Consider the following 26,941-nt stretch of genomic DNA (forward strand, 5'->3'; position numbering starts at 1 on the left):
ATACAAATAATACAAATAATATATTTTTTTTATTAATCTTAGCCTCCACATTTTATTGTGGTGGAGGTTAAAAACGTGCCAACAGGCAGATAAGCAGATAAACAGATAAGCAGAGGGTTGTGAGACATTCATTGACAACCAGGACCTTAGAAACCATTAGTAAGTCTGGTTGTTGCTCTGGCCTTGAACTCCGGCCAGTCTCATTAGTCGAATGTGCCATTTCTTTTGTTGAGATAAATCTTCTTTGTTTCAGTCGAGCCACGTCATCCCTTATTTGTTATTGTGTCAGAGCCGAGTCATAACAGCTTAAATATAATAAGATCTTGACCTTTGAAATAGCGGAATGACAAAATTCTTAATAGCCTTCATGAGCAAAGTTTGTTTTGAATGAACTCTATAGCCACTGATGAAGACCACAGGACACGGCTGAAAGGTCCTGAGAAACTAGAACTCACAATTTGATGTTTTCAAAAACTATTAAGAAAAAAAGTTCTTAACTGAACTTAACTTAATGTTACGTTGATGCTACAATGGTTTAATGATTTCTAGTTTCCTCTTGTCCTCTTTGAGCCTTTGACATTTACCATCTGATAACAACGTTGACCTGAAATTGATGCATTTTGGGAAACAGTCACTCTGCTGTAATAAAAAAATCACAAACCTCTCAGTCATCACAACACAAGAAGGCCCTTTATAAGGAATGCAGCCACAATCTCTGCGTGTTACCCCCCCCCCCCCTTCTTCCACCTAAGACTAACAAAAGGACCTGATTATTTCCCAGGTTGAGACATTTCACAGTCTGCTGCACATTACTGTAACGCGGGGGGGGGGGGGGGGGGGGTCTGAGAATGATGAAATGATTCATTCTTGGATCTAACATAATCCAGAGCGATCCTTTTTTAACATAAAACTGGCTTTCTGCCACAGTACAGGAATATCCACGCATGCCATATGTTGGTGGAAGTCTACGATCTCTCCCCTCGTCTAAATCGACGTGATCATCAATCTGTGAACTGTAACATCTTCACCCATTGTTCACAATAATTCAGACAAATTGGCCTCGTCACGTTGTATGAGGCAGACATTCCAGATGTGCAGTAAAGCACACTATTCATCCTTTAATGTCCGGGTGTGTCAGTTCCTGTAAGGCCTGGCTTGTTACTTCTCAAATAACAGTTATTCATCCTAAAGTCTCGACACAAAGAGCTCATTGCTCACTGTTTTATTGGGTCCTGTGTCAGGGGAGAACACCTCACTGTGGACTGTTAGTGTTGCTTACCCCTTACTGGGGGGTGGTGGGGGGGGGGGGGGGGTAGAGCTGACTGAGATCAACTCAAGGCTGGAATCTGGAACTGTTGGCCATCCAGGGTTATTTTTAGCAGGGTCCTACATTTTCCAAAATGACCTATACTCTGTACTCCGAAAGAGATTTTTCCCCGTTTGCCTCATTGACTCACATTTTGGTCGTTTTGGCCGATCTTTGGAAAACTCAGCAGATGATAAGTATGTGGTTGGTCCATAACCATTTATGTCTATATATAGACTTCTTTCATGCTCAGGCACGGAAGAGACAGAGAGATTTCAAAGGATGTCTCAGAATAAACCCTGAGCTACATACAGTGTGACACAGTTCAAAAGGACTTTATAAATAATGTCCTCCAGAGATTTAGTCCACAAACATCAGATCATATTTCCATTCAACAGAGGGTGGAAGTAAATCAATATTTGAATTTGCATGAAGGGCTTCTTGACGTTCATTTCACAAATCCTGCACAATGAACACTTCCTGCAGGATTTAGTCATTTCAGCAGGATTGAGCACAATGAAAGAAGTCCATATAGAAGTCTGGTGATTTAAAAGCAGCAGCAGCTAAATGAATAGAACACATGTTTATACAAAACCACAGAGAGTCTGTGTTTGCAGAGGATTTGTCTGTTGTTTGATCCGATCTTCTTCATGAATCAAGAGATCTGTACAGATGTCACAGAAAAATGCATGTTAAAATAACTACTGTATGCATCCATATGACACATACACAGTGTTTCCACTTAACTGACAATGCTCTTGTTTTACTGAAGAATTGTTTGGATCAGAAAACATCAGAAAACTGAAAAATCTCCTTTGAAATTTCCTAAAGACTGAAGAGTCCAAAAACCCCAAAATACACAATGTAAGAGAACCAAATTATAAACATTTTGAGAATCTGGAAACTAAGAAAGTTCAATGGTTTTGTCTAATAAATAACTGATAGTCCAAATGGATTCCAATTAGTTATCTGTCTGATTTTCATTTGTATGTTGTTGGAATTTGTTTTAGTGTATGTATCAAATCTTATCTTCCACTACATGGACAACCTGGAAACAGTCTCATTAAAGTAATTAAATAAATCCTCCTTGAACGTTTTCATTCCTGTGAAGAGACTTCAGGTAGTTTTCCCTTTCTTTGTGGGAGAGGCAGTAAATTGTCTCACACTCAGCATCAGATGACAAGTCTCGACACAGCAGCTCATTCAAATCAATGAAGCGTCTGCTCCCCCTCACTCGTGAGGAAGAGTAGCCTCTGGCCCAGAGAACTCTCCTCCTCCTCCTCCTCCTCCTGCCTCCTCCTCCTGCCTCCCTCCTCTCAGCCGGAGCTTTCTCTCCCTCTCCTGTAAAACCACGCTCTGGCTCTCAGTCCTCCCTGGTGCTTGTTTCTCTTCGTGAGTGGACCTTTCTGAGCGTGTTCGTGTCATGACACAGCGCAGCGCGGGATCCAAGTGGTCGCCTCTCACGCCACTGGAGCTCCACCGTCCAGGACCCTTTCCCAGTGCTTTGAGTTTGGCTACATGAAATATGCGATGTCCGCAGGAGCGCCCGGTTCCTCTGCTGCTGCTGCTGCACTTTGTTTTCATTTTGGCATCGGGCCACGAAGAGCTCCCTGACTCTGGCACAGTCTTCTCCCTCTTTGCAGAGCAAGGTCAGAGCGGTGCGGCTGGTCCAGAGCCTGCGTTTCTGCGCATGAATCTGTGCATGTGTCTGTGCATGTGTCGGTGCATGTCTGTGCATGAATCTGTGCATGTGTCGATGCATTTGTCTGTGCATGTGTCTGTGCATGTGTCTGTGCATGAATCTGTCCATGTGTCTGTGCATGTGTAGGTGCATGTGTCTGTGCACGTGTCTGTCTGTGCATGTGTTTGTGCATTAATCTGTGAATGACTCTGTGCATGTCTGAATAGAAATGCATGACTATAAATGTTGGTTTGATTTGTTGCATATCAACCTGACTAACTTCTATGGGTAAAAATCCCTTTAATACATACATCACAACTGTCTTGACTTTTTTTGCATTGTTTCCAACTCGATATCCTGCAGGTCGTTTGTTCCAGTCAGAATCAGACGCGTCCATCGTCCACCCAGAGAAAACTGATGCTCATGGAGAGTTCATTACCCACTCGCTGTCTCACCACTTCCAGGGTGGGCGAGTCAGACGTGACCTGCGACCCCTCGCAGCGGAGGAACAGGTTTACTATAAGGTCAACTACAGGGGTCGGGCTTTACTGTTCAATTTGACTGCCAACAACAACCTGCTTTCAAATGGCTACATCCTGGAGAGGAGGAACGGCAGCGCCAACCGGACTGAGCATCGTCCCTCTGGGGGGATATCCTGCCACCTCCTCGGCACCGTGGAAACGTCTGATGTGAGAGGAACTGCCGCCATCAGCACCTGTAAAGGACTGGTAAGGAATCACACTGTGTTACGTGGCTGCGCGAGGAGAGAGCCCCTTTCTCCACATGAAGCTTCTCTGCCTAAAGGTCACCTCTCTTTGAAAAGCATAGGAGCTTCAGGCAGGAAGGAGAGAGGGGGCATCACTGTGGGGAAGCTGGTATGTGCGGTCGGCAGTCACAGGCCGTTGAGCAAACCCTCACATCTGACAGGGCCCTGTGTGTTAGTTTGCCCTCTCAGGACTTCCTGACACTATTTGCTGAACGACTGCTGCTGCTGCTGCTTTTCATCCGACCATCAGACCCCTTTCTCTTTTCTTTTCTCTGTCCCCCAGATGTTTCCCTCCTCGCTCATTCATTCACTGCTCTGTCTGTTCGGCAGAGAGTCTTTGTAAACCCACCCATACTCGTGGAGGTGTTGCTTTGTTCTCTGCGATATAGAGCTTCACTAAGCGACTTTGGCATGGTTTGACAGATGGAGACACAGGAAATGGAGCCATACTTTGCCTTTAATGTTTCTTATCAAATATGTAATAAACTACAAAAGAAAAGAAGACAGCTGGACAGCAGAGAGTCGAGTGAGCCGCCCAATGTTTAAGAATTTAAAATTATGAAAACATACTTGTACCATATTGAAGTTTCTAGACAAGAAGAACAAAAAAGAGAGTGTCTGACTTGGCAAGTTCTTTATTCACCGAATAATAATCACTTAAAAAAACTAGCTGATGAGGGGTTCGATTTTCCACAATATGTTGAGAACAACCAAATAGGAAGAGGATGTGGCAAAGGAGGAGCTTTGAGCTTTGAGCCTCTGAGATGATGGGATGTGTCAGTTTCAGTCATGAAGAATGTTTCGGTGTTGGGGTTCGAATGTGTCGCAGCAGGAGTGGCCGTCCTGCAGGGTCTTGCCTCCTGCGTCTCTGTGGTGGGAGTTTGTGCTGCGAAGCCTCTTCCTGCCAAATCTTTTAAATGCAGCTTGTTTGATGAATCTGATTTCGAACAACTGGAGGATGAAGACAATGATCTCTGCACCATTATCACTTATATCTGACCCACTATACATCCTCTTCAGTAATCCTCAATAGAAGCATGTGTTGCTGGAGTTCACTCATCTACTTGCAGCATTTAGAGGATTTTCTCCACCTGCATATACCTGACTGCTCCAGTTGGTCCCTTCTCTCCTGCTCACCAGGGAAACCACTAAGACCCATTACACTGATTTGAGGTTCTGCTGTTTAAAGCAGCTAAAGCCACAGAGGAACCACTGAACAGCAAGAGTCAGCCCGACAGCTGTAGAAAGGAAAACCCTGTGAGCTGCTATTGAGGTCATTCACCCTTAGGAAGCAGATGGAGATTCAGCCTCCAAATATGAAAACATGATCATCATATGTTTATTCAGAATAAAACAGATGTTGATAAGGGCTAAATAGGCAGGAAGGTATGTGGCAAGCTTTTTTAAATATAAACCAGTAGTGATTTCCCATTTTCAGATGTTAATTATTGTTAAAGATTAGCTCCAGTAGTGCTAATTGCCCATTATTCCATGTTGTTATGAGTCCACACTGCGAAGATATGCTAGAAATCCTACTTATATTGAGTTATAGTTTTCTGCAGCTAACATGGTTGCATTATCTTTAGAGTTAAGGGCAAGTCACCCAAGTTTGATGGGCTTAACATAGTTGGGAAGAACTGGGAAAGGAGGTGGAGCTGCATCTGACAATTGGATAGGTTTACTGACTAACCAGTTGGTTTATAAAACATCCGAAAAATCCCCTTTGTAATTTTCTAAAGACCAAGGGGATGTAATTAGATGAATCAGTTTATTTACCTTACAGTCTAAACCCCCAAATATTGATTTTAATGTAAGATAAATGACTTTAATGGTTATTTGTTAGATAAACTCCAATTATGATTTTCTGTTGAGCGCTTAGGGATTCTCTAATCGTTGCAGCTCCACTTGGAGCACAGGCAATGAATCAACATTTTCTGCAGAGCTATACAATATTTACATTACAATATGTCTCCACCACCCTTCACTTTGACCACTGCACACACATGGATCTGTGAGGAGCCGTCACTGTCCTTTCTTGTCTCTGTGGGAAAACTTCCAAATCCAGCACAGCGAAAGCTTCTCCCTGGAGTCTTTGGTAATCCCCGAGGCACAGCACCAAGCAAGAACATGCACGTTCCAACCCATTATATTGGTATTTTCCACACTTAGTCTCTTCTCACTATGCAGATGAAAAATGATTATGTTTTCGCCCTCTGTGGAAGAAATTAGCTCCCTAGGGGGAAAAAACTGAAGTTAGTGCTGTGAAACCAGTCATTATTAAGGAACTGTTATCAAAGAAGAAATGTTTATTTTATAATGAGCACCAGCCGCCCCCACCTCTCCTGCTGTCCCACTAATCACTGCTGAGCACACTGGCTGTGGAACAGCAGAGACTTTATCCGAAGCCCAGTGTGCCAGCACCACACAATCCACAGAAGCAGGAAACAGAAGTAAAGCAGTTCCACATGGACAACGTGTTTAGAACACAGACCTGTGTTATGGTAACCTCCCCTGGCTCTGGCACCTCACACCCAAACACGCTTCCTCTAGGTCAGAGGAGGGGGATTAATGCAGGAGGAGGTGGGCAGGAGGTGTCAGAGGGAGGAGAGGTGGAGAAAGTGCAACGTGGACTCCGATCTGAGGCAGTTTAAAGATTTAGAGCAAAACACGCGGCAGAATAATCTCCTATCTTTGAGTGGGAAACAAATTCCTGGTTGGTGCTCCTCCAAGTCGCCTTTGTTTATCGAGCACAGACCTTACACAGGATCAGAAGGATACGTGGTAATTTAAGGATCACAAGTAAGACCATAACCACACTATACAAGCAGAGCCTCAGCGGCTGCATTTGGTACGCAGATCATAAAGATCATGCAGTGCAGTGGTCTGCATGTTTGGATGGGCCCCTCTGCAGCATTCCTTCCTGGTTGATCTGCACTCCACCACCTGCTTGTCTCTGCTGGGACTCACTTGGAGGTTTAACACTCTGACTGACTTATACGGGACAACAGGGAGGAATGAATACTGAGAATAAATCCAGGCAAAATCTTCGCCCATATACGTTTCACATCTCGCAGTGAGATGATGCAAATGAAAAAAGCTAAACTTTATCCGTTACGATATTAATCCTTTCCAATTATTGTGTGTGTGTGTGTGAGTGTGTGTGTGTGAGTGTGTGTGTGTGATAGGGAGCGACAGTGGAATCAGCTGTGTGTTCTGAGCAGGGCTTGTTGGAGACTTTCCCAGCTGAACGTATCCGTATCAGTTTGCATGTTTTGTGGATGAGTCCACCAAAACTCAGGGACCTCTGGCTGAAGGCCACGTTCTGAGTCTGTGCCCTTTCTCAATATTTAATCTCATCCTGAGTTTGGACAAAGACAACAAAACTCCAGACACTTTTGTTTAGCTATTGCACTGTTAATGTTATGGTGTTTTTTTACGTGAACAAACAGCAGCAGCTCAGTTGTATCCTGCAAAGTTTGTGTTGCAGTTTGCAGACACTCTCTTATCTCGTTTTACAAGATTCTTTGCAACAGGTGGAGTAACATAGTCTTTAAAAAAGGAACTGCAAACAGCTTGGTGCTTAGTGAACTCCCTGAATGGAGGAACTCTGCAGACAGTTGAATGAATGCGGTTGGAGAATTTCGTCCCCTCCAAGAAACACATGTAAACCGTGTCAGGATGACCCAGAAACCAGAGCAGTGTGTAGCTCCAGTGAATAGTTGGGTAGACCCCTGGAACCGCAACTGGCCCAAACAGTAAGCACTGCATGGCCTAATCTTTCCCATCTGCCTCTGGCTCCTCAGACACTGAGAATAACTCTGAGGAATAAGATGCAACACATATCCTAATAAATTCTTTGTGTTGGCTTTAGACGCACATTTCTTCTTGTGCATATGATAGCATCCAACATTCCTGATGATTTTTTTTTTTTCTGTCCTCAGTTGTACTTATGCAGACTTTCCACTTTCCATCTGCTTGGCTCTGGAAAGATTTATACATCCTCATTCTCTTTTTGAAAGTTAGTATAGGGAGGGAAGAAGGGAGGGAGGGAGGGAGGGAGGGAGGGAGGGGTTCATCCCCGAACAGTCTGGGACTTGTTTGGACTCAGTTTGACACAAAACCCACGCACGAACCCACACACACACACACACACACAAACACACACACACACACACACACACGTATGGTATATGTGTGTGAGGGCATGTGTCTGCATCTATGTATGTGTGTTCAACTGGAAAGTGAGTAGCCTGCACCTGTAAGAACACGCAGGGCATACTTAGAAGGAGTCTTTGTATTGCTGCTCCTGAATGTGCCTGAAGGAAGGAGAAAGGTTCATATTCAGATCTGTTGACTAATGATGGATTCGACCTTTTCAGCGGGTTTTTATTTTACGAGGGAACGTCCTCTGCCCTTTCTCTCTTTTAAGTTCGGGGATTGTCGTAACACTGCAATTATCGTTGATTTGTTGTTGCACTCATAGATAATGTAACTTCAAATCAGTGGTTTGGTCACAGTCTGAGAATGTGTAATATATCAGCAGAGACCTAAAGCTAAATTGGGTAAGATTTTGGCACAAGAAGTAATTGTTTTAATCTTAGTTGCAAATTGGAGACTGTGATTGAGTAGTTTTATTTCCCTAATTACTGAAACGCTGTTGATACAACATGTATTTTAGATTTTATTATTTATGTAGTTTTTTTTCCACCTTTCTCAACCATTCCTGCTCCATGCACATTGATCCTTGTTATTTGTATCGTCCTCAGAGAGGCTTCTTCTCGCTGCCAGAGGGACAATATTTTATCGAACCTGCTCAGAAACCTGCTGACGATCCTTCAGGGACTCCAGAGCCCCACGTTGTCTATCCCAGAGCTCCTGCAGAGAACCACAGGAAGAAACGCAGCCCGGAGTCCAAGGACACGCCCGGCGCGTGTGGAGTTCAAGGTGTGTAACCGAATTAGTGTATCTATGTGCACTGGTGTTTGTGTGATTTTAGACAAGTGAGTTTTTTACTTTCCTCTGCCAGGGGAGGATAAGCCACCAGTGTACGCCTAGTGATGTCTCCCATTGTCCATGCTTTATAGATGCTCCCGGTGACTCGGTCCAGGTGGAGAGGGAGAGGGAGGAGTGGGAGAGGGAGCAGCAGGGCGGGGAGGATCAGGCTCGGTCTCGCTCGCAGCGCTCGGTCAGCAGGGATCGCTGGGTGGAGTCCATGGTGGTGGCCGACTCCAAACTCATCGAGTATCACGGAAGCGATAATGTCGAGTCCTACATCTTCACCATCATGAACATGGTCAGGGGTTCGAAATTTACTCGTATCTTTTTATTTTTACATTCATTCTTGGTTTCTCACTAACTTCTTTACGTGTTCACAGGTGGCGGGGATCTTTCACGATGCCAGTATTGGGAACGCCGTCCATGTCATCCTGGTGCGCCTCATTTTGTTACAGGGAGACGAGGTAAGGCTGCACCTGGAGGACGACTTTGTGAACATTTAATGTTTCTTTTAAGTGCCAACTCTAAATATAAAATGAAAGAGGCTCATGGACAGCTATGGAGCATTCCTAATAAAGGGCCTCAAGGATATAAAGGAAACTGGGATACTCTCCTCTAGTTGGATTCAGCTCTTTACACTGCCCCCCCGCTGTTTAAAGTTTGTACGCTTTTCGTGTGGCAAACCAACTGCAATAAGAAATTGGACAGTCCACAATAACCACAACATCAAAATCTTGTTTACATCATAAAATCCTCAGATCACATTACAGAACGTGTTTGCAACATGTCAACTTGTTTCAAACAAGTCTTAGGAAACAGTCCAGATTTAACTGGAACATTAAAAACGTAGGACTGTGGCTGGCAGGGACATTTTAATGAACTGAGGCATCATTAATAAAATCTGAGCTTTTTCCTGTTGAGACAAGTCTGAGTATCTGCGGTGGAAAAAGGTTCTGGTCTGTCACTGTGGCTGTAATTCACACCTGCTTACAAAGGGAAGTGAATAAAAGTGTTCACATTGAAAATCCTGTATCGTAGGACCCCAGCCTCTCTACTGAAAAATCCTCAGGGGTCAACACTCAAGCTCTTCTAGAACGATGGAATTTAAATGATCTGAATTTTCCTGTTTGTGTCGCTTGCTGCAGAAAGGGTTGAAGATCGATCACCATGCCGACTCCACTCTGGCCAGTTTCTGTGCTTGGCAGAAAAACCTCAACCCTCAGAGCGACACACACCCGGCTCACCATGACGTGGCCGTGCTGGTCACCAGGCGAGTGACACGCACACGACCATGTGCAGGTCGTCTGAGACAAGATGCCCGCCCGCCATGAAGACATGGCATGTGTACACTCATTGTAATTTGTACATTGTGTTCGTCCCCTCAGGAAAGACATCTGTGCTGGGATGAACCAGCCCTGTGAGACCCTGGGTCTGTCTCATCTGTCTGGGATGTGTCAGCCTCACCGCAGCTGCAATATCAATGAGGACTCGGGGCTACCTGTCGCTTTCACCGTCGCTCATGAAATGGGCCACAGGTCTGTGTGTACATGTGTGTGTGTGTGTGTATTTGTTTTTTAGGACCTTATCCAGCTTAAATACTGCTCTAGTCAGGACCAGTTGACCTCATGACGACCAAAACATCATTTCCGATGCCCTGGTTAAGGTCAGGGATAAGGGTTTGGTTGGGCGGTCCACCATTAAAGGGAAGTCAATGAAAATATGTGTTTGTTCGGTGTGTGTGATGTGTACCTGGTGTAACACCCTGCATCATATGATCTCACAACAATGGGTCACGTAACAAAGGCAGCGTCCTGTTCCCATGAGCAGATACTATAGAGGAAGATACAGTTGCATCATTAATCTCCCGTCATTAGCGTGTGACTCCATCGGTGAAATGGCTGAATGCAAATAATTACCACTATCTAGTGACCGGACATGAAAAAAGATTGATACCTGAGATTGTTGTGTAGAAGTTTGGTAACTGTGAGAGTGAATGGGCAGATATAGTTATTTTTCAGCCTTGAATTATCTGTGACACAAATTTAATACACATTTTCTTTGATTTCATTTTCCTTTTTTGTAGCTTCTGTGCCACGTTGCAAATATAAATTCTTGTTTATAAGATGAGAGTCAGTGTAGATGGAGTTTTAATTCTACAAATGACTATGAGGACTATAAAGTTGCTCATATTCCTTATAAAGTATTCCTTATGCACACATCTCACAGCATTCCTACATTTTCTGCTTTGTACTAACAGGAAATGATGTTAATACATGCACAGCTGTACTTTGGACCTATTTTATCAGCGGAAACTACTGTATTGCTTTCATTTATTTATGTAATGATTGTACAATAATGGTTTTGTGTGAACACAGCTTCGGAATCCATCATGACGGCCAGGGGAACGACTGCGAGCTGGCAGGGAAGCACCCGTTCATCATGTCCCGACAGCTGATGTACGACAGCTCTCCTCTCACCTGGTCGTCCTGCTCCAAAGAATACATCACCCGCTTCCTCGAGTAAGCTTGAATTGGTATTTAATTATTCTGCAGCCGTTTTATATTGAATCAAAACAAACAACATGAGTCACCCAGCTTTAACGCTGCTGGAGGAAAAAGGAACATTTAATTATGTTTTTTGCAGATGTGATTGGAAGCGGTGAAAAAGATCCAGAAGCAGAAAGGGGTGCGGTGTGTGTGTGTGTTGGAACAAATGAATGTTGTAATAGCGTGTGCAGCAAACTGTAACACGCCAAGCTTTTAAAAAACTAAACAAAGAACGAACATGTCAGTGCAATAAGAGCCGACACAGCAGAAAAGCAGCAGTAGATTGTGTTTACAGCTGCTTAAGTCTCAATTGCTTTCTCATTATTTTCTGTTGCAAACTGTGTCAATGATGAATTTGTGAATTCCTTTGTGACAACTGCTTCACCTCGAGCTCCTGGGAGGTCAGAGGTCAGAGCTGGTGTTTGTTGAACTCTGACCTGAGAATCAGCACGCTATTAGAAGAGAGGCCTCTTAACAAGTTATCTCTCCTGGTGTTTTTCCATCACACCCTTTTTAAAACTGGGCCGGGATACAGCAAGGTGCAGCTTAAAAATATCTGAATAAAAACCACTGGCAAGCTTTTACATGATCAGCAATTTTGTATAATTTTTTTAATATAGTTCTTATCATAATCAAAGATTTCTCTCAGCTCCTTCTTGCTGCCTATTCTGTTGATTTTCTTTTTCCTCTTTCTGTCCGCACCACCTCGCGCCCCTTCCTCTTTTTCATCTCTTCCTGAACGTCACACGTGTCTGTTTGTCTGTCCCAGTCGTGGATGGGGTTTCTGTCTGGACGACCGTCCTTCCAAGAGGGATCTCACCACGCCGCTGGCTCGCCTCGGTGTCCGCTACACCACACACCACCAGTGCCAGCTCCAATATGGCCCCAATGCTACGTTCTGCCCTGAGGTCGATGTGAGTATCGTGAACCCACAAGCACCAAGGTTATGTCAGAAATCCTTTAGAAAATCATCTTTTTGTAACTGCTCTGGGGTCGTGTGTCTCTTTCAGAACGTTTGCCAGATTCTTTGGTGTTCGGTGAACGGCTCCTGTCGCTCCAAACTGGACTCGCCTATAGACGGCACCCGCTGTGGACCAGAGAAGGTGAATGGTGCCCATTGCCTTGACTTGTTAAGGTTTGGGCTTTATTAGCCTGGGGAAGGAAATGGTTACAGGTTTTACTACTGATATGAGAGTGATACTGGTGCAGAGTGTGTTGAATTTGTTATTTCCTCTGCAGTGGTGCATCTCGGGCGAGTGTGTGATTGTGGGTAAACTCCCAGAGACTGTGAACGGAGGCTGGGGACAGTGGAGTACCTGGTCTCACTGCTCCAGGACCTGCGGGACAGGGGTCCAGTCAGCGGAGAGGGAATGTAACAGCCCCAAGTAAGAACTTCTCACCTCTGCAGAGGAGGTCATGTTTTCACCCCAGTCCGTTTGTTACTTGGTTGGTTCGTATGTTTGTTTGTCAGCAAGATTACACACGAAAAAACTATTAATGGATTTCCACCAAATTTGGTAGACGGACGCAGTTTAGGTCAGAGAAGAACCATTTGGGTACAGATCAAGATGAGGGGACCGATCCAGAATTTATCTTTCTTTAACATTACGATATAGTTTGTTTTTCAACATTTCCATTGTCTTCCTTAGGGTATAATTCATAGATCTTGATGAAACCTAATCTGAGAAACCTTTAGTGCACTGATATCTATGAGTGGGTGAAATTGGGTGCAGCTTGATTGAGTTCCATGAGACTGTTTGGCCATGGTGGAAGTATGTGCTCTACAAAGTAACGTTCCAGTTCTAGAAGGGTTTTACATCATGAAGAACATCTCACCTCTTTCTTTTTTCTCTTGCTGTCTCTTTTGAAAGTTGAGAGTGACTTCAAAGTTTTGTGTTTTTTTCCGCAGACCAGAGTTTGGCGGCAAGTACTGCACCGGAGAAAGGAAGCGCTATCGGACATGTAACACAAAACCCTGCCAGAAGGGCAAGCCCACCTTTCGGGAGATGCAGTGCAGTGAGTTCGATACCGTGGCCTACAAAAACGAGCTCTACCAGTGGATTCCCGTGTTCAACCCGTGTAAGCTCCTGCAGACAGACAAACACACACAGAGATGCTAGTAGACATCTTTTTGCTCTTCTCTTTATAGAAACTCAGTAGGTGCAGTTGCATGTGTCACCCAACAGGGGGTAGCATGTACACTGGAAAGGTATTAGTTGGGCCTAAAACATTCCAGTGCTGCAGCTGCTGTTTAAAAAAAATGTCAATCACTTTTATAGTCATAAACAAAATACACGTTATTTCATCAGGTTTAGGTGTGAAAAAGAATCAAACAGTAAAAGCCTCATTATTGACTGTTTGACTTGACCTGCACTCATCATTAATCAGAGTTCAATATTCTTTTCTCCCGGCTCTGGACCTTCTCCAGTGAACGCCTGCGAGCTGCACTGCCGACCGGTCAACGAGAACTTCTCGGAGAAGATGCTGGACGCGGTGACGGACGGGACGACGTGCTTCATGAACAACAAGTCCAGGAACATCTGCGTCAACGGAGTGTGCAAGGTAGTGTGGCTGGGTAAGAGACTAGAGGAGGCTGGAGGGGTTGTAGCGGAGCAAGGGGCCAGAGTGAGAGAGAGAGAGGGAGGAGGAGATGTTCTGTGCAAACCCTCCATCTTACGTTTCTTTTCCCACTGTAATGTGTCTGTGGTTGGGTTTTTATGTGTTTGTGGGTGTGTGTGTTGTCTGCAGGACGTCGGCTGTGACTGTGGCATCGACTCGAACGCGCTGGAGGACCGCTGCGGGGTTTGCCTGGGCGACGGCACGAGCTGCGAGACGGTCTACAAGTCCTTCAACGAGGCGGACGGCTTCGGTGAGTCCAGGACATCTGAGCAGCTGGAGACAAATGATCTGGACATAAGACACACAACTAGAACATTGGAGTAACACAAAACAGGAAAACCCTATTAATGGGGGAAAATGCTCTCATGTGTCGACCAGAGCAGAGTAAGAAAAATAAGCACCGAATTCAAAATTTATGTCCGAGGACTTAAAGTCATCTCGGGACGGTTCATTAGCATTACGACGTTGTGTTGTTCTGGTTGTTGTAGCAACCCCCCCCCCCCCCCCCCCCCCTTCCACACTGTGCAGCTGTGTGTCCTGCTGCACTCGGCTGGTGCGATGTGTTCTGCAGCCCCGTGTTTGTGTTTGTCTCAAGAAACACACACTTCTCATTTTCTTTTCTTGGCGAAGCATAACTCAGCCTCAGTATCAACATACCGTAAAGACAGATTAATAGAGAGAGAGAGGGAGACGCTCTAAAACAATAAAACGTCCCCTCTTTCTCCTCTCTCTCTCTCTCTCTCTCTTTCTGTGTGTATTTGCCCGACACAGCATCCTCTCCAGATAACCAGCCCAGATGTGTAAGACTTCAAAAGACTTAGACCAAGGGCAAACCTCCCCCTCCTTTGCACAAACACTGCAACACACACACACACACAAACACACACTCTCCTTCCCACAAACATCATTAAACGCCAGAGACCCACTCACAGCGGCTTTCGTCCTCCCCCATCCTGCACCCCCCCCCATCCACACACACACACACACACAGTAAACGCCAGAGACAGGACAGTGCCCCCCCACGCCGAATATGCACACGTACACTCACACACACATACACATGCCAACCACCCCCACAGACCGAGCCCACCCTCTATTAAAGATCAGAGAGAAAGCTGTCTGGTAGCCTGGATGTGAGTGTGGCAGCAGCCATGGTGGCCCACTCATTACCTCGCCGTGACTCTGACTTCCCCTGCCGACTCTCCCAGGGTACGTGGACGTGGGCGTGATACCTGAGGGGGCGCGGGACATCCTGGTAACGGAAGTCGAGGAGGCAGGTAACTTCCTGGCTCTGAGGAGTGAGGCGTCGGAGGAGTACTTCCTCAACGGCAACTTCATCATCCAGTGGAACGGGGAGTACCAGGCCGGTGAGACCACGTTCTACTACGAGCGCAGCGGGAACATGGAGAACCTCACCGCTCCTGGGCCCACCAAGCAGCCAGTCATGCTCCAGGTATAGGGCCACATACCACAGATTGAGCAACTTATATGTTGGGTCTTTGTAGAGGGACTTCAGCCAATTGGGAATAGAGGAGAGGGGCAGACTTTAAGAATGGCCAACCAATCAGAGCATGCATACTAAATCTTCTTGAGGAGGGAGACTCTTATTGATATTTCATGTGGTCGTCCAGCTGCTGTTTCAGGAGAAGAACATGGGTATAAAGTACGAGTACACGATAAAGAAGACCAAAGAGGCCGGAAACGAGATCATCGAACCCACGTACGGCTGGAGACACGGGGCGTGGACGGACTGCAGCACCACCTGTGGCTTAGGTCGGTGTCACACGGGACTAGAACGATTTCTCATGCGGTGAATTTCTGAGTGACGACTTGGTTTTGACCCGACGTGTGATTTTCTGACCAGGTGAGCAGTTCCAGCCGGTGCGATGCTTCGAGGTGGACATGGGCGTGGTGGACGAGTCTCTGTGTGACTCAGAGATTTGTCCAGAGGATCGACACCGAAGATGCAAGACGATGGATTGTCCCGCAAGGTTCTTACTCTCAAAAGCCCTTTGACTCCTGGTCTGACCTCACTGTACTGTGGTTTTAGTCAGATAAGCATTTCTTGATGATCAACGCAGTTTAATATCCGAGGTTATCTACCTGACTACTTTAGATCTACCCATAGAATATGATGGCAAAAGTAATTTTACTGCCTCATCTATAGCTTTAGTCCCAGGGCTGACGCTGGAAGGATACTGGTGGGAACAGAGACTCACAGGAAGCAGGGTAGAGTTCCAAAATTCCTAACTGATAATCCAAAAGGTCTGACACAGGTAGGCCGTGAGAACGAGGCAAACCGAGCAGGGGAGGAGCAGGCAGACATTCATAAACTGGGGAAGAGAGCTGAGTCGAAAACCACAAGTAGCAAAGGTCAGAGAGCGACGGAAGCACAAAAAGGAAAAAGCGGTGGCGTAGGAAAACAAAATTGTGCTATAACTGTACACACAGGGTTTACTATGAGGAAGAGCAGGGTAATTAGATGCAGGTGGGGACGATCGGGGGGGAAACACGCAAGCGCAGGAGCTAATAGGATGAGACAGGTGAATATCAAAATAAAACAGGAAGTGATACACGAAAAGTCAGACTGACAGACGCTCTGTTCTCCTCATCTGACACTGAGTTTATCATGAGAAACAGGGAAATGTAAATAGTAAAAGTAAATATTTAAATCACTTATATTTTCAAATTTGAGGCTGACTTTTCAATCTCAATACTCAACATTTGCCATTATGCATATTTTATTTAGGAAATCTACCACAATGTATTTGCTCGCAATTGCTTGTACAATTGTTTAGGTTTTGACATATTTTGGAAATGTAACTCAGGCAAGGAGACACTACTCACCATGTTCTCACCAAGTTATTTTTTTGAATCCCCAATTACCCCCACACAAACTCCCTCAGGTGGTGGGTTGGAGGCTGGCAGCAGTGCACGGCCACCTGTGGATCCGATGGGATGAGGAAGCGAACGGTGCTGTGTGTCCGCACGGTCTCTGCAGAGGAGAGGGTCCTCCACCCTGTGGAGTGCAAGCATCTCCTTAAACCCAAACCTGTGGTGCAGTGCAACAGAGACGTTCCATGTGGACAGGACTGGGCGGTCGGGGACTGGGAAGAGGTGAGTCTGGTTTGTGTTACCATCTGTGTTTGTTTGTTAATCTGTCTGTTTGTAAACAGGATTACGCAAAAACTCCCTGAAAATGTTGTTCAGATCCAGACTGGGCTCCTGAGCGTGCTTCCAGTTTTTATATTGTTTTTACCACATTATTACCTTCCTTTATCTGTAAGTCAAGGTTTTATTCATGCTTCTTGTTCTTTGCAGTGCCCAGTCACATGTGGAGGAAGCGTTCGCTCACGCATCATCACGTGTGCTCTCGCACCCAAAAAGACCTGTGACCCCTCCACCAAACCTCGGTCCAGATCACTGTGTGCCCTGCAGAGCTGCCCTAACGCGAGTCTACGTAGACGACCTGGGCCCCCCCCCAAATACCGCCGATTCTACCCACCGAAGAGCCGCCCTGCCCAGCCTCCAGCTTCCCCTACCTGGGCTCCCACCAGCCCCACAGCCACCGTCCCTGCGACAAAGAAAATATCCAAAGAAACAACAACTGCTGTCGTCCCTTCCACCGAATCCCCTTCGACCCCGGAAACCACAACCCCTGAAGTCATCGAGAAAGATGATGATTATGAGTTCAGTGTTGTAGTGAGGAAAGATGGGGATAAGAAGGAGGACGTTTTTCCTTCTAAACCCAGCCCTGTGGAAAAGGAGAAGAAAGCAAGTCGGGATGAAAAGGAAAACATGGAGGGAGAGGAGGGCAGTACGCCAAACGTGGTGATGTTCACTCCAGGATATGATTATGCTGTCGAGGATGTGACGGCTGAAGAGGAGGGGATCATCGACCTGGATGTTTCTACCACGGCTACATCCTTGAAAAATCCTCCCACGTCGACCACTTCACAAACAAGTCCACCCACCGTGCGCGCAACCAGAGCACCCACCACAACCAGCTCCTCCACCCCACTCACCAGCACTGAACCATGGGTGAAGACCACTCGCCACTTATCCAACCCCCACACCAGTCCTCGGAGCCACTGGACACACAGGGCTCCCCTCACCACTCCCATGTACAAGAAGCTATCAACCCCGTCGAAAACCAGCTTCCACACGACGCGAGCTCCTTCCACAACCTCAAGAAAACTGTTCACCACTGCAGCATCGGCCCAGCCCACAGTGAAGATAATTAAAGTGAAGAAACCTGCTGTGACACCAAAGAAAAGCGGTTCTGTCTCACGTGGTAAAAAGCCCTCGTCACGGGCCAAAGGCTCCAAGAACCCAAACCAGCGCCCGGGGAGTCCCGTGAGCAGCTCCCCCAGTGACCAGAGCCCCGGGATGGCCAGGCAGCCGGTCAGCAGGGATATCTCCTGGGTTGTAGGAAACTGGAGCGAGGTGGGTACACACATTTTATCACCATATAATCTATCTCTCCACACACCATACCAGGAAATGTGTAAGTGTTATCACTTAAACAATAATGCAAACCATTTTACAAGGCATACCATCACTTTTTAAAGATTGTTTACTTCCCTTAAAGCATTTAACTGGTGAAATTGGAAAAAAAAACTTTTAATTTTCAATGAAGTATAAAAAAAAAGAAATTATTGAAAAGATGGACAGTTATTGATGCTTTATTGCATCTTGAATCTCCATATTTTCCCCCAAACCATTTTTCATAACCCTGATACCAGAAACTAAGCAACAAGCAACCATTAATGTTGGGAAATGAACTCAATTGGACATCCCTAAATTCACTGAGAAAGGAGAGTTTTCATAACTATCCCTGCATGCACCTGCACACTGGGATATAAAAGCACATATGAATGTTCATGCTCCAGTGACAAGTTATTTCTAATGGCTTCTTGGTGGGTGGTAAATTTAATGACTTCTTAATTAGACAATTATTACAACATTTGCTTTTATTAGGCTAAAACATGCAAAACTACAGGTGCAGTCCTTCAAAGTAAAAAAGGAAAATTCCTGCCGTCTTAGGTATCACTTTATTTTGTCACCCACATTTTAATCATAAAACACCACTTCCTCCCCAGTGTTCAACAACATGTGGCATCGGTGCAATATGGCGAACCGTGGTGTGCAGCTCTCCGAACGACGAGGACTGTGCCAACGTGAAGAGACCTGAGCCGGCACGTACGTGTGAGCTGCAGCCCTGTGCCACCTGGCAAACTGGCAGCTGGAGCAAAGTGAGTCATGACACCTTCCTCCAGGCCCTGGATCTAATAATTCAACTTATTAATGTGACTTTACTCTTAATAGTTCATCTAATGAATTCCCAGAGGTTGCTGGGTTTGTTTGTGTGTTTTTTTTTCTTGTCATCCATTTATTGCAACGTGTTAATACACCCTCAGTGCCCAGACAACTGTGCAGTGGTGGGACGGAGGCACCGGGACGTCCAGTGTGTTGATTCTCAGAGTAAACGTCCCCTCAGGCCGTTCCACTGCCAAGCGGAGTCCAGCCGACCTGTCAGCTCTTTGACGTGTCCCCACAAGCCCTGTATGACCTGGAGCATATCACCCTGGGGACAGGTAAGAGCACTACAAACATTTAATCCATATATTATACTGATTGCACTAATTCCACACACATCCTTTGGATTTGTGCCGTCATATACAACAATATGCCATATGCTGCTCTGTTGCACGGGTCTAATGATTGAGGGACCTTTTCACCTTCAAATGTGGAAATTGACTTTTGCTCTTAAATCCTGTGGTTTTTCCCTCAGTGCTCTGGCAGCTGTGGCGAAGGCATCAGGGAGCGTCTGGTGTACTGTCCCGAGCCTCATCGCTGCAGCACCACGCTGAGACCAAACAACACAGACACCTGCAGCCTAAAGCCCTGCACGCACTGGAAGACCGAGGAGTGGGAGGAGGTCAGTCCCACGAGATCGAGCTTCCCCTTCAGGCCCTGACGACATGTATATACTATAAATAAATAAAGAAGTCATAGAAGTGGGCTGAGAGATTTTGTGGTGTGACTTTTCAGTGTCCTGCGAGTTGTGGTGGGGCTCAGCAGCAGCGGCAGGTCAACTGTGTGAGTGACCAGGATTCGGCTGTGATGCCAAACAGCCTCTGTGAGAAGATTTCCAAACCAGAAACACTCAGGAAGTGCAACATGCAGGAATGCAAGACCAACTCAGGTTTGAACGCAACAATTTCTATATTATTACAGTTTATTTATTTTATTCTGTGTCAGAAAACCGACCTCTTGGTTAAACTCACAGCAGATAAACTTGGCCGTACTTTCTGTATTTCATGACATTTGACCTCTGACCTTCTCGCACAGGTCCAGTTTGCAGGAAGAACACCATGTCCTCACGCTTCTGTGACAAGCTGAAGCTCCTGGGCCGCTGCTCCCTCAGATCAGTCCAAAGACAGTGTTGTGTCACCTGCGGGCCGTAGCCAGGGTTACACACATGCACACACACACACACACACACTTATATACGCACATATACTACAATGGACACACCCCAGATACAGTAACACATTAAAACCAGTGACCACAGTAGTCCCAGTTACCACAACATAACAACAAGCACATTTTAATCAGCACAAACAAACCTCCGTCGACTAAGATTATGTTATTATGATTTCTTTAACTTTTAAGGTCATTTTTTTTAAAGAAAAAGTTTGAAATGCAGAATTGAAATATATAACTTTTAATTAAAAAAAAATTGGGAATTTATACACAGTGACAGATTGGATTGTACTCCATGGTGCAGCACACACTTTGTTTATCAGTCAACACAGTCGTGCAGCACCAATCTCTCTGGGTGCTCTTATGATCTTATTATATAACGATGCTCCACATTCAAGTCACCCGTTCTGTTTTTATTTCAAAGTGAACGAGTAAAAAATAATGCAGAATGTAAATAAAGATTTGTTTTTGTTACTGATTTATTAAATTGTTAATAGTAATGATAATCAATGTTTTTTGGACTCATATATTTAGCTGTGTTTCCTGCTTGATGTGTGGTCTTGCCGGCACTGTGCGTTTACATTATTCGGGGTACAGGTTTTCCTGATTTAGTTATTGTGTAAATTATAAAAAAGAAACTACAAAAATCATCAGCAGGACCCTCGCAGTTCTCCAGCTCGAACCTTGGTGCTTCATCCTCGCTGTGGGATTGATGAATGAGAAAGAGGTGATGCAGGTCATCCCTCTCAGGTCCCTGTAAAGACTGGCCTCTGTGTTTGTATGATATTGTACAGGCATCACCACCAGTGTCATCATCACATGTCTCCATGGTTAATAAAAGATATTTGTGACGAAGCTGCTTTACAGCTGACACATTGAATAAAATGTTCTTTTAGTGCGTGTGTTTACTTCTCACTGCGTATGATGCATGTAAGGTCATCTGGGGTAGACATCCATCCATCCATCTCAACAGTCTTAGAATCCATTTTGAATATATCCTTTTTTCAATAGGTCAATAATCAGACTCTTCCTTGAATCATGGTTTTCCTGCTTCACAACCTTTCCTGCTTTATGACCTTTTTAATTCAAGGTCATTCTGGCCTGATAGTGCCGGATGCCGCTGGATGTGTGTAACACCAGAATCAGCAGCGCCGGGCTCGGTTTCAGGAATCAGGTTCAGCTGGCCCAGATTTCCCAGGCTCCTCTGTGCCATTAGAGGAAGCGTGGCCCGGTGCCACACACCCTGCCGCTGTCATTCAAGCCCGAGACCAAGGGTTGCTCAGCAGTAATGGAAGGAGTAACACAACACTGGGTCAATGTGGAGCACCGTGTCCTAAAAACCAGTACGTCTGTTTGTGTGTGTGTGTGCGTGTGTGTGTGTGCAGTATCATGACAAAGCAAACTCCATCCAGTTGTATTGCATAACCACATCTCTCATTCTGTTATGTCATTGTGTGCTTTATTTGTAGCGTTGCACAATGGAAAGAAGGGATTGAGCTCAAAATAAGGAAATGCCTGAAAATATCAGAGCAGTATTCTGGCTTTAACAGTGACAGTGGTTGAGAAAACAATTATTTTATAACTCATTTCTGATTTAAAATGTCCAGTCCTGTGATGTTTTGCACATTTCAGCTTTATCCTTGAAGCACAGAGGGTAAAGCATTATTTCATAAAAACAAATTAAATGTGAAAATATTGTCACCTCAGTCAGTGTGTGAAGAACAACAGATCAACTTCAGCTGCTCAGAACGGGCTCAAGGGGCTGATGGTTGGTTCTTCATTGCAAAAAGCAAACGTTGCCAACAAATTACTCTTAACCGCTGGTTCACGACAACCCAAGTGTTCTGCAGCCAAACTTGTGGGTTTGGATTCAGCAGTCGAACGTTTACTTCATTATTTGTAGATTATCCAGAACCAGCAGTAGCAAACAGATGTGGCCTCCACAGCTTCAAAAACACAATAACACTGGCGTGAGGACAAGTGATTGGCAGGTTAGTGTTGAAGAGAAAAGGCTAAAGATGAAACATTCATCTCACTGGTATCGGTTTAAAGCTCGTTGCAACACTGAGTAGCTTTATGCTTTGTGAGAAGAGTAAAAATGAAGGAGAGACATCAGCAAATATAAAGTAAGTATCTTCAGCTTCATAGGACAATGCAAACATTTTATTTCGAATATATATTATTATTATATATTATTCCACTTGGTGTCATTTAATCAAATATTTTATTTATATTTTTTTCAATATAACAGCCAACATTCTATACTACGGAAAATTGGTAATAACCGTTTTAATTAGAAAGCACATTATTCTGTTATTAGAAGTCATGTAGTAATTACATTATAATTACCTTGTAAAAATACTTATTATCAGGGAGATATCGATTTGATCATTTGTTATTATATCATAAAACTACACTGGCCCTCAGTATGGCCCTCAGTCATGCTCCTCCCCTCCACAAAATTTTAAGAATGAAGTTATTTCTGCTTAAAACTAACTATCAATCAAATACAGATGAACACATAACCTCACTGGTTGCGGTGATAGCAAACTTTTTAAAACTACCTGAGGATGACTTTAATAAACATCCATAAATCCACAATTGGCATAAAGCAGACGTACACATTGATTTACAACTTCTTCTGAAAACTCCCACCCATAACTATTACAGATACAGCTGCCCTGATATGAACAGGAAGTTAAAACATATTCTCTTGTCACAAATCATTTGGTTTTCTATACATTATAGTAAAAAGCATGTTTTTTCATTAATCTATTTATTTATTTGACGGCACCGTCGACTCATATCGCCCGGAGGAAAACCGAGGTCAGTTTATTGTGGAAGAGTTGATCCAGTATCTGACCTGTAAGTAAATTTCACTGTCCTGCCGAAACCGACACTCAGCAGAGGAGGATGATGTAAGTGCCTGTCAGGACGGGGGGGGGGGGGGGGGAGATAACATGACGAACATCTATTGATCACCGTAAAGCAGGAAACAGCAACCTCATCTTGTTGGTTACCAGACACCAACGCAACACAACGGCCAGGAACACATCAAATATTTACGTTTGGTGACCAGCAGAAAAAGGAGGCCTCCCAGTACGAGCCAAGCGTCCTCTTTGTCTGCCAGTTATCTCCCCGGAGCATGAGGCAGCGCGTTTCCTTGTGATGTATGAAAACTTTAAAAGAGAATGTTATCGTTAATCTCTCTGCTTACCCCTTCAAATCCCAACGTAAACCCAGGGAGAGGCTCGAGGAAGAAGCCGGTGGAACGTAATCCGTGAGCCAACGTGCTGCTGGTTTGGAGGAAGAGGTCCAGTCTGGTGGCTCCTCATCTGGACCCCATCACGTTGCCTGTCCCCAGGCAGTCAGACTGGCATCCCTGTACCAGGCCTGTTCCTTTATTAAAGCCTCGGCCTCCTCTGACCCAGCACACACAAAGCGGGCCCCGGGGAATGCAGACGGAGACACACACATGGTTCCCATAGGTCTGTGTGGTTGTTTGTGAGTCGTGCGTTTGATTCCCTCGTAGACCACATATGGGCTTTGTGAAACATCTGCTTAATGATAGTGCAGCAACAGGGAGGGACAAGCAGACTCACAATGAGCCCATCTAAACCAGAGACACATGACGTGAATAAGGTGAATTTCCACAGTTGGAGCAGATGGAGCAACAGATTGGACGGCTGCATCCACCTGCTGCCACGAGGCAAACTCAGGTGCTCAGGAGAAGGATTTATTATTTATTTATTATATCAAGTTTGCATGAAAACATTATCGTAGTTGTGCAGGAAGAGAAACGATGTGGAAGTAATTCAAACTTTTAACAGACAGTTAAACATAATTTGTCCTTTCAGAAAATTTTTCATGTTTCCTTTAATTACAATTACTAAAGAACAATTGGTATTTTGTGTCATTCCTTTTCAACAACCCGTATAATACAATAAGTGAACTTTTTTATGTTCAAAAATTAAGAATTACTCTATAAATTGCATCAAGAATTTCAGAGAATAGTCAAACATAGAGAAATATTAAATCATTGAAGTAACACATAATGAAAATACCCCTCAGCCCAAAGTCATTTTTTTTTATGTAAATAAGCAGATATTTGTCTGTTAATTGTTTCACTTTGCTTATTAACTTGTTCCTGTGTCTGAATGTGTGAGAAATGAAAGCGTCATCACATGAATATTGTGTTAAGGTCGACACTGTAACAGCCTTCTGACCTAAATACAACAAAAACACAACTTCCTAAAAACAAAGAGTGATTTCTGTTAAATTCATTCATTACACGCTATAAAGAATAAAAGGAACCTTTTCATGTGTTTGATCTCGATTCATTTTTCTTGTCTTTGGCAGTTGGAACCGTGTGAAATCAAATCTGCCCTGACGCGTATAAATTTCCGGTATTTGAGTTTTTATTGCCTTTATTTTGATCGCGTTTTAGTTTTTGAGAAGAGCCCGGTCAGAGCCACAGCCTGTAGGGAGGGATCAGACGCACTTCTGCCTGTTTTATTGCCTATTGTTTTGAACTTTGAAAAGCCGTTCGGGGAGATAGATCTATAAAGATACACTAAATGCTAAAGCTGTAGAGCAGGGAGAGATGTGAGATCATCTCCAGACCCTGCAAAGCTCACTTATATTGCATTTAGGAGAAAAAACACAGGCACGGTTATGTTAACAAAGAATTTGCTCCTTGGCCTCCGAAGAGAATCCTAAAAATCTTGCGAGTCTGTCAGCATCACCGCAGCCCAACGTCTCTCTGAGGCAACTCCGCTGAGATTACTGGAAAGAACAGTGAGTCTACTGGTATATCCGCCCATCTGTCGTGATCTGGCTGAAACCCTCATTGTCAGATAAAAACTTGATGCATGAAACTGGTCTCAGCTGTCATTAAAATAATGTTTTGGTCTTTGAGTGTTTAAATTATAAAGCTTCGGCATGTAATTGTTTGGTAAGCAAACAAAACAGACAAGCAACAATGTAGAATATAAAAAGTTAAACTTAAAAATCTTAACAGGTATTTAAACTCAAATTAATTATTTTCTGAAACAGCTACATTCAAACTCTCCATTATTTTTTACAATTACGACATTTAAATTGCTGAAATTTATTAAAATTATTCAACGTATTGTCACAAAATGGTTCGTAAGTGAGATTTATCGAGTGAAAAAATATGCAGACTTATTGTGTTTAGTTTTCATTGGGACAGTTAGAGAGGTAACAAATAATTGACTGTAAACTGTCCAATGAGGATGTGAAAAATCATGTTGATCATAGCTCAACACAATGACTATTTTTAAAAAACATCTACATTCAAATTTAGTCAGGGCTTAGGTCCAGTGGCTCTTAGGTTGCAAATAAAGAAAAACTATTGTATTGACGAATCAATAATCAGCTCCTCAGCAGTTTCCTCTGCACAGATTCAGGTTATCACAGTGGGAAGGGACGCCGCAAAGGAAGCGCTGATAACATTTGCTTTGTTTGTATCCCCAGATAAAGCCATGCCAAGACCAGAGTTAAGACATGACTGCTGCTCTGGCCGTAGATCGTTGACAGACGCTTAAGCAGGGCACTAAACACTAGGATTTAAAGGAAGGAAAACAGGGAACAGGACAGACCCCGACACCACAGACACAAGGATCAGGGAGAACAGATAAGAGAGCCAGCAGCACATTTTGTTTATCACACTGGATTGTTGAAAATGTCCTTGATCACTGTTGTCCTCTTAAAAAGTCTTAAAGGTTCTGACTGCTGGAGCCCACGAATACTCCACCCGTGTCTGTACTGTCTGAGAACATAGAAAAGTGTCTTGCGATATTGATTTGATAAGAAAAATCAACGAATAGGACATGGTGATTTTATTTGACTGTACCCCTGTAGAACAATGACCATACCTAATAATCTGCACGTTCACCGCACATACTGCACATTGTTGCCTGGTCCGCTGGGACATTGTGCATCCTGTGCCGTGACTCGTGCCCTGAGGAGAGGCTGATGCATGGTCCGTCCGTAAGAGAGAGTCTCATTGGCCGAGTTCCACGCAGACACCTGAGTCACTGAGAGGACGGAGGAGGTCTGGTGAGTGAAACTGGAGAGCTGCATTGCATTACAGCGCTGCCGGAGAGATAACGCTGCGATAAAGTGCCTTGAGGGAAAGAGAGAGGCCTCAGCAAGATGGCCATGATAAGGCAGCATGCAACCGGCAACCGGGCAAACAGTAACTCAATATGATTTCTATCTGAAGAGGCCGAGCAGGACGGCCACTTGTTGGGATTATCACATCTTGATGAGGAACAAGTGGCTCCATTTGAATTTGTGATATTCATCCTCCTTAACTCTGGTTCACAAAAATGAACCCGACATGCCACGAGCAGATTGTTTATTTACAACCGTGCACAGTGAAAACAAAAACACTCTTTGATTAACCACTAAATTAATCATTAGTTCAAGACTGTTGCAATACTCCCAGACTGCCTCCTCCTGGCCTGCAGCATCCATTCAGATAAACCCTGCTATCACCCCTCACTCCAGAAGTT

At 44.5% G+C, this 26,941-nt stretch overlaps 1 protein-coding gene across 1 annotated transcript; it reads left to right on the plus strand.

Moving 5' to 3' along the window:
- Positions 1-2,623: 2,623 nt before the first annotated feature.
- On the plus strand, positions 2,624-21,268 carry adamts12 (ADAM metallopeptidase with thrombospondin type 1 motif, 12). Its single transcript, XM_053421811.1, has 24 exons — positions 2,624-2,955; positions 3,351-3,715; positions 8,520-8,697; positions 8,838-9,046; positions 9,129-9,212; positions 9,894-10,018; positions 10,134-10,283; positions 11,124-11,267; positions 12,064-12,208; positions 12,305-12,397; positions 12,534-12,679; positions 13,204-13,373; positions 13,723-13,856; positions 14,043-14,163; positions 15,122-15,366; positions 15,545-15,686; positions 15,778-15,904; positions 16,820-17,030; positions 17,235-18,359; positions 19,016-19,168; positions 19,334-19,510; positions 19,708-19,854; positions 19,968-20,121; positions 20,268-21,268. The coding sequence occupies exons 1-24, from the start codon at positions 2,832-2,834 to the stop codon at positions 20,381-20,383; spliced, it is 4,785 nt and encodes a 1,594-aa protein (XP_053277786.1). The 5' UTR covers positions 2,624-2,831; the 3' UTR covers positions 20,384-21,268.
- Positions 21,269-26,941: the final 5,673 nt, after the last annotated feature.

Source organism: Pleuronectes platessa, chromosome 4 (genome assembly GCF_947347685.1).
Source record: "Pleuronectes platessa chromosome 4, fPlePla1.1, whole genome shotgun sequence".
Taxonomy (NCBI): domain Eukaryota; kingdom Metazoa; phylum Chordata; class Actinopteri; order Pleuronectiformes; family Pleuronectidae; genus Pleuronectes; species Pleuronectes platessa.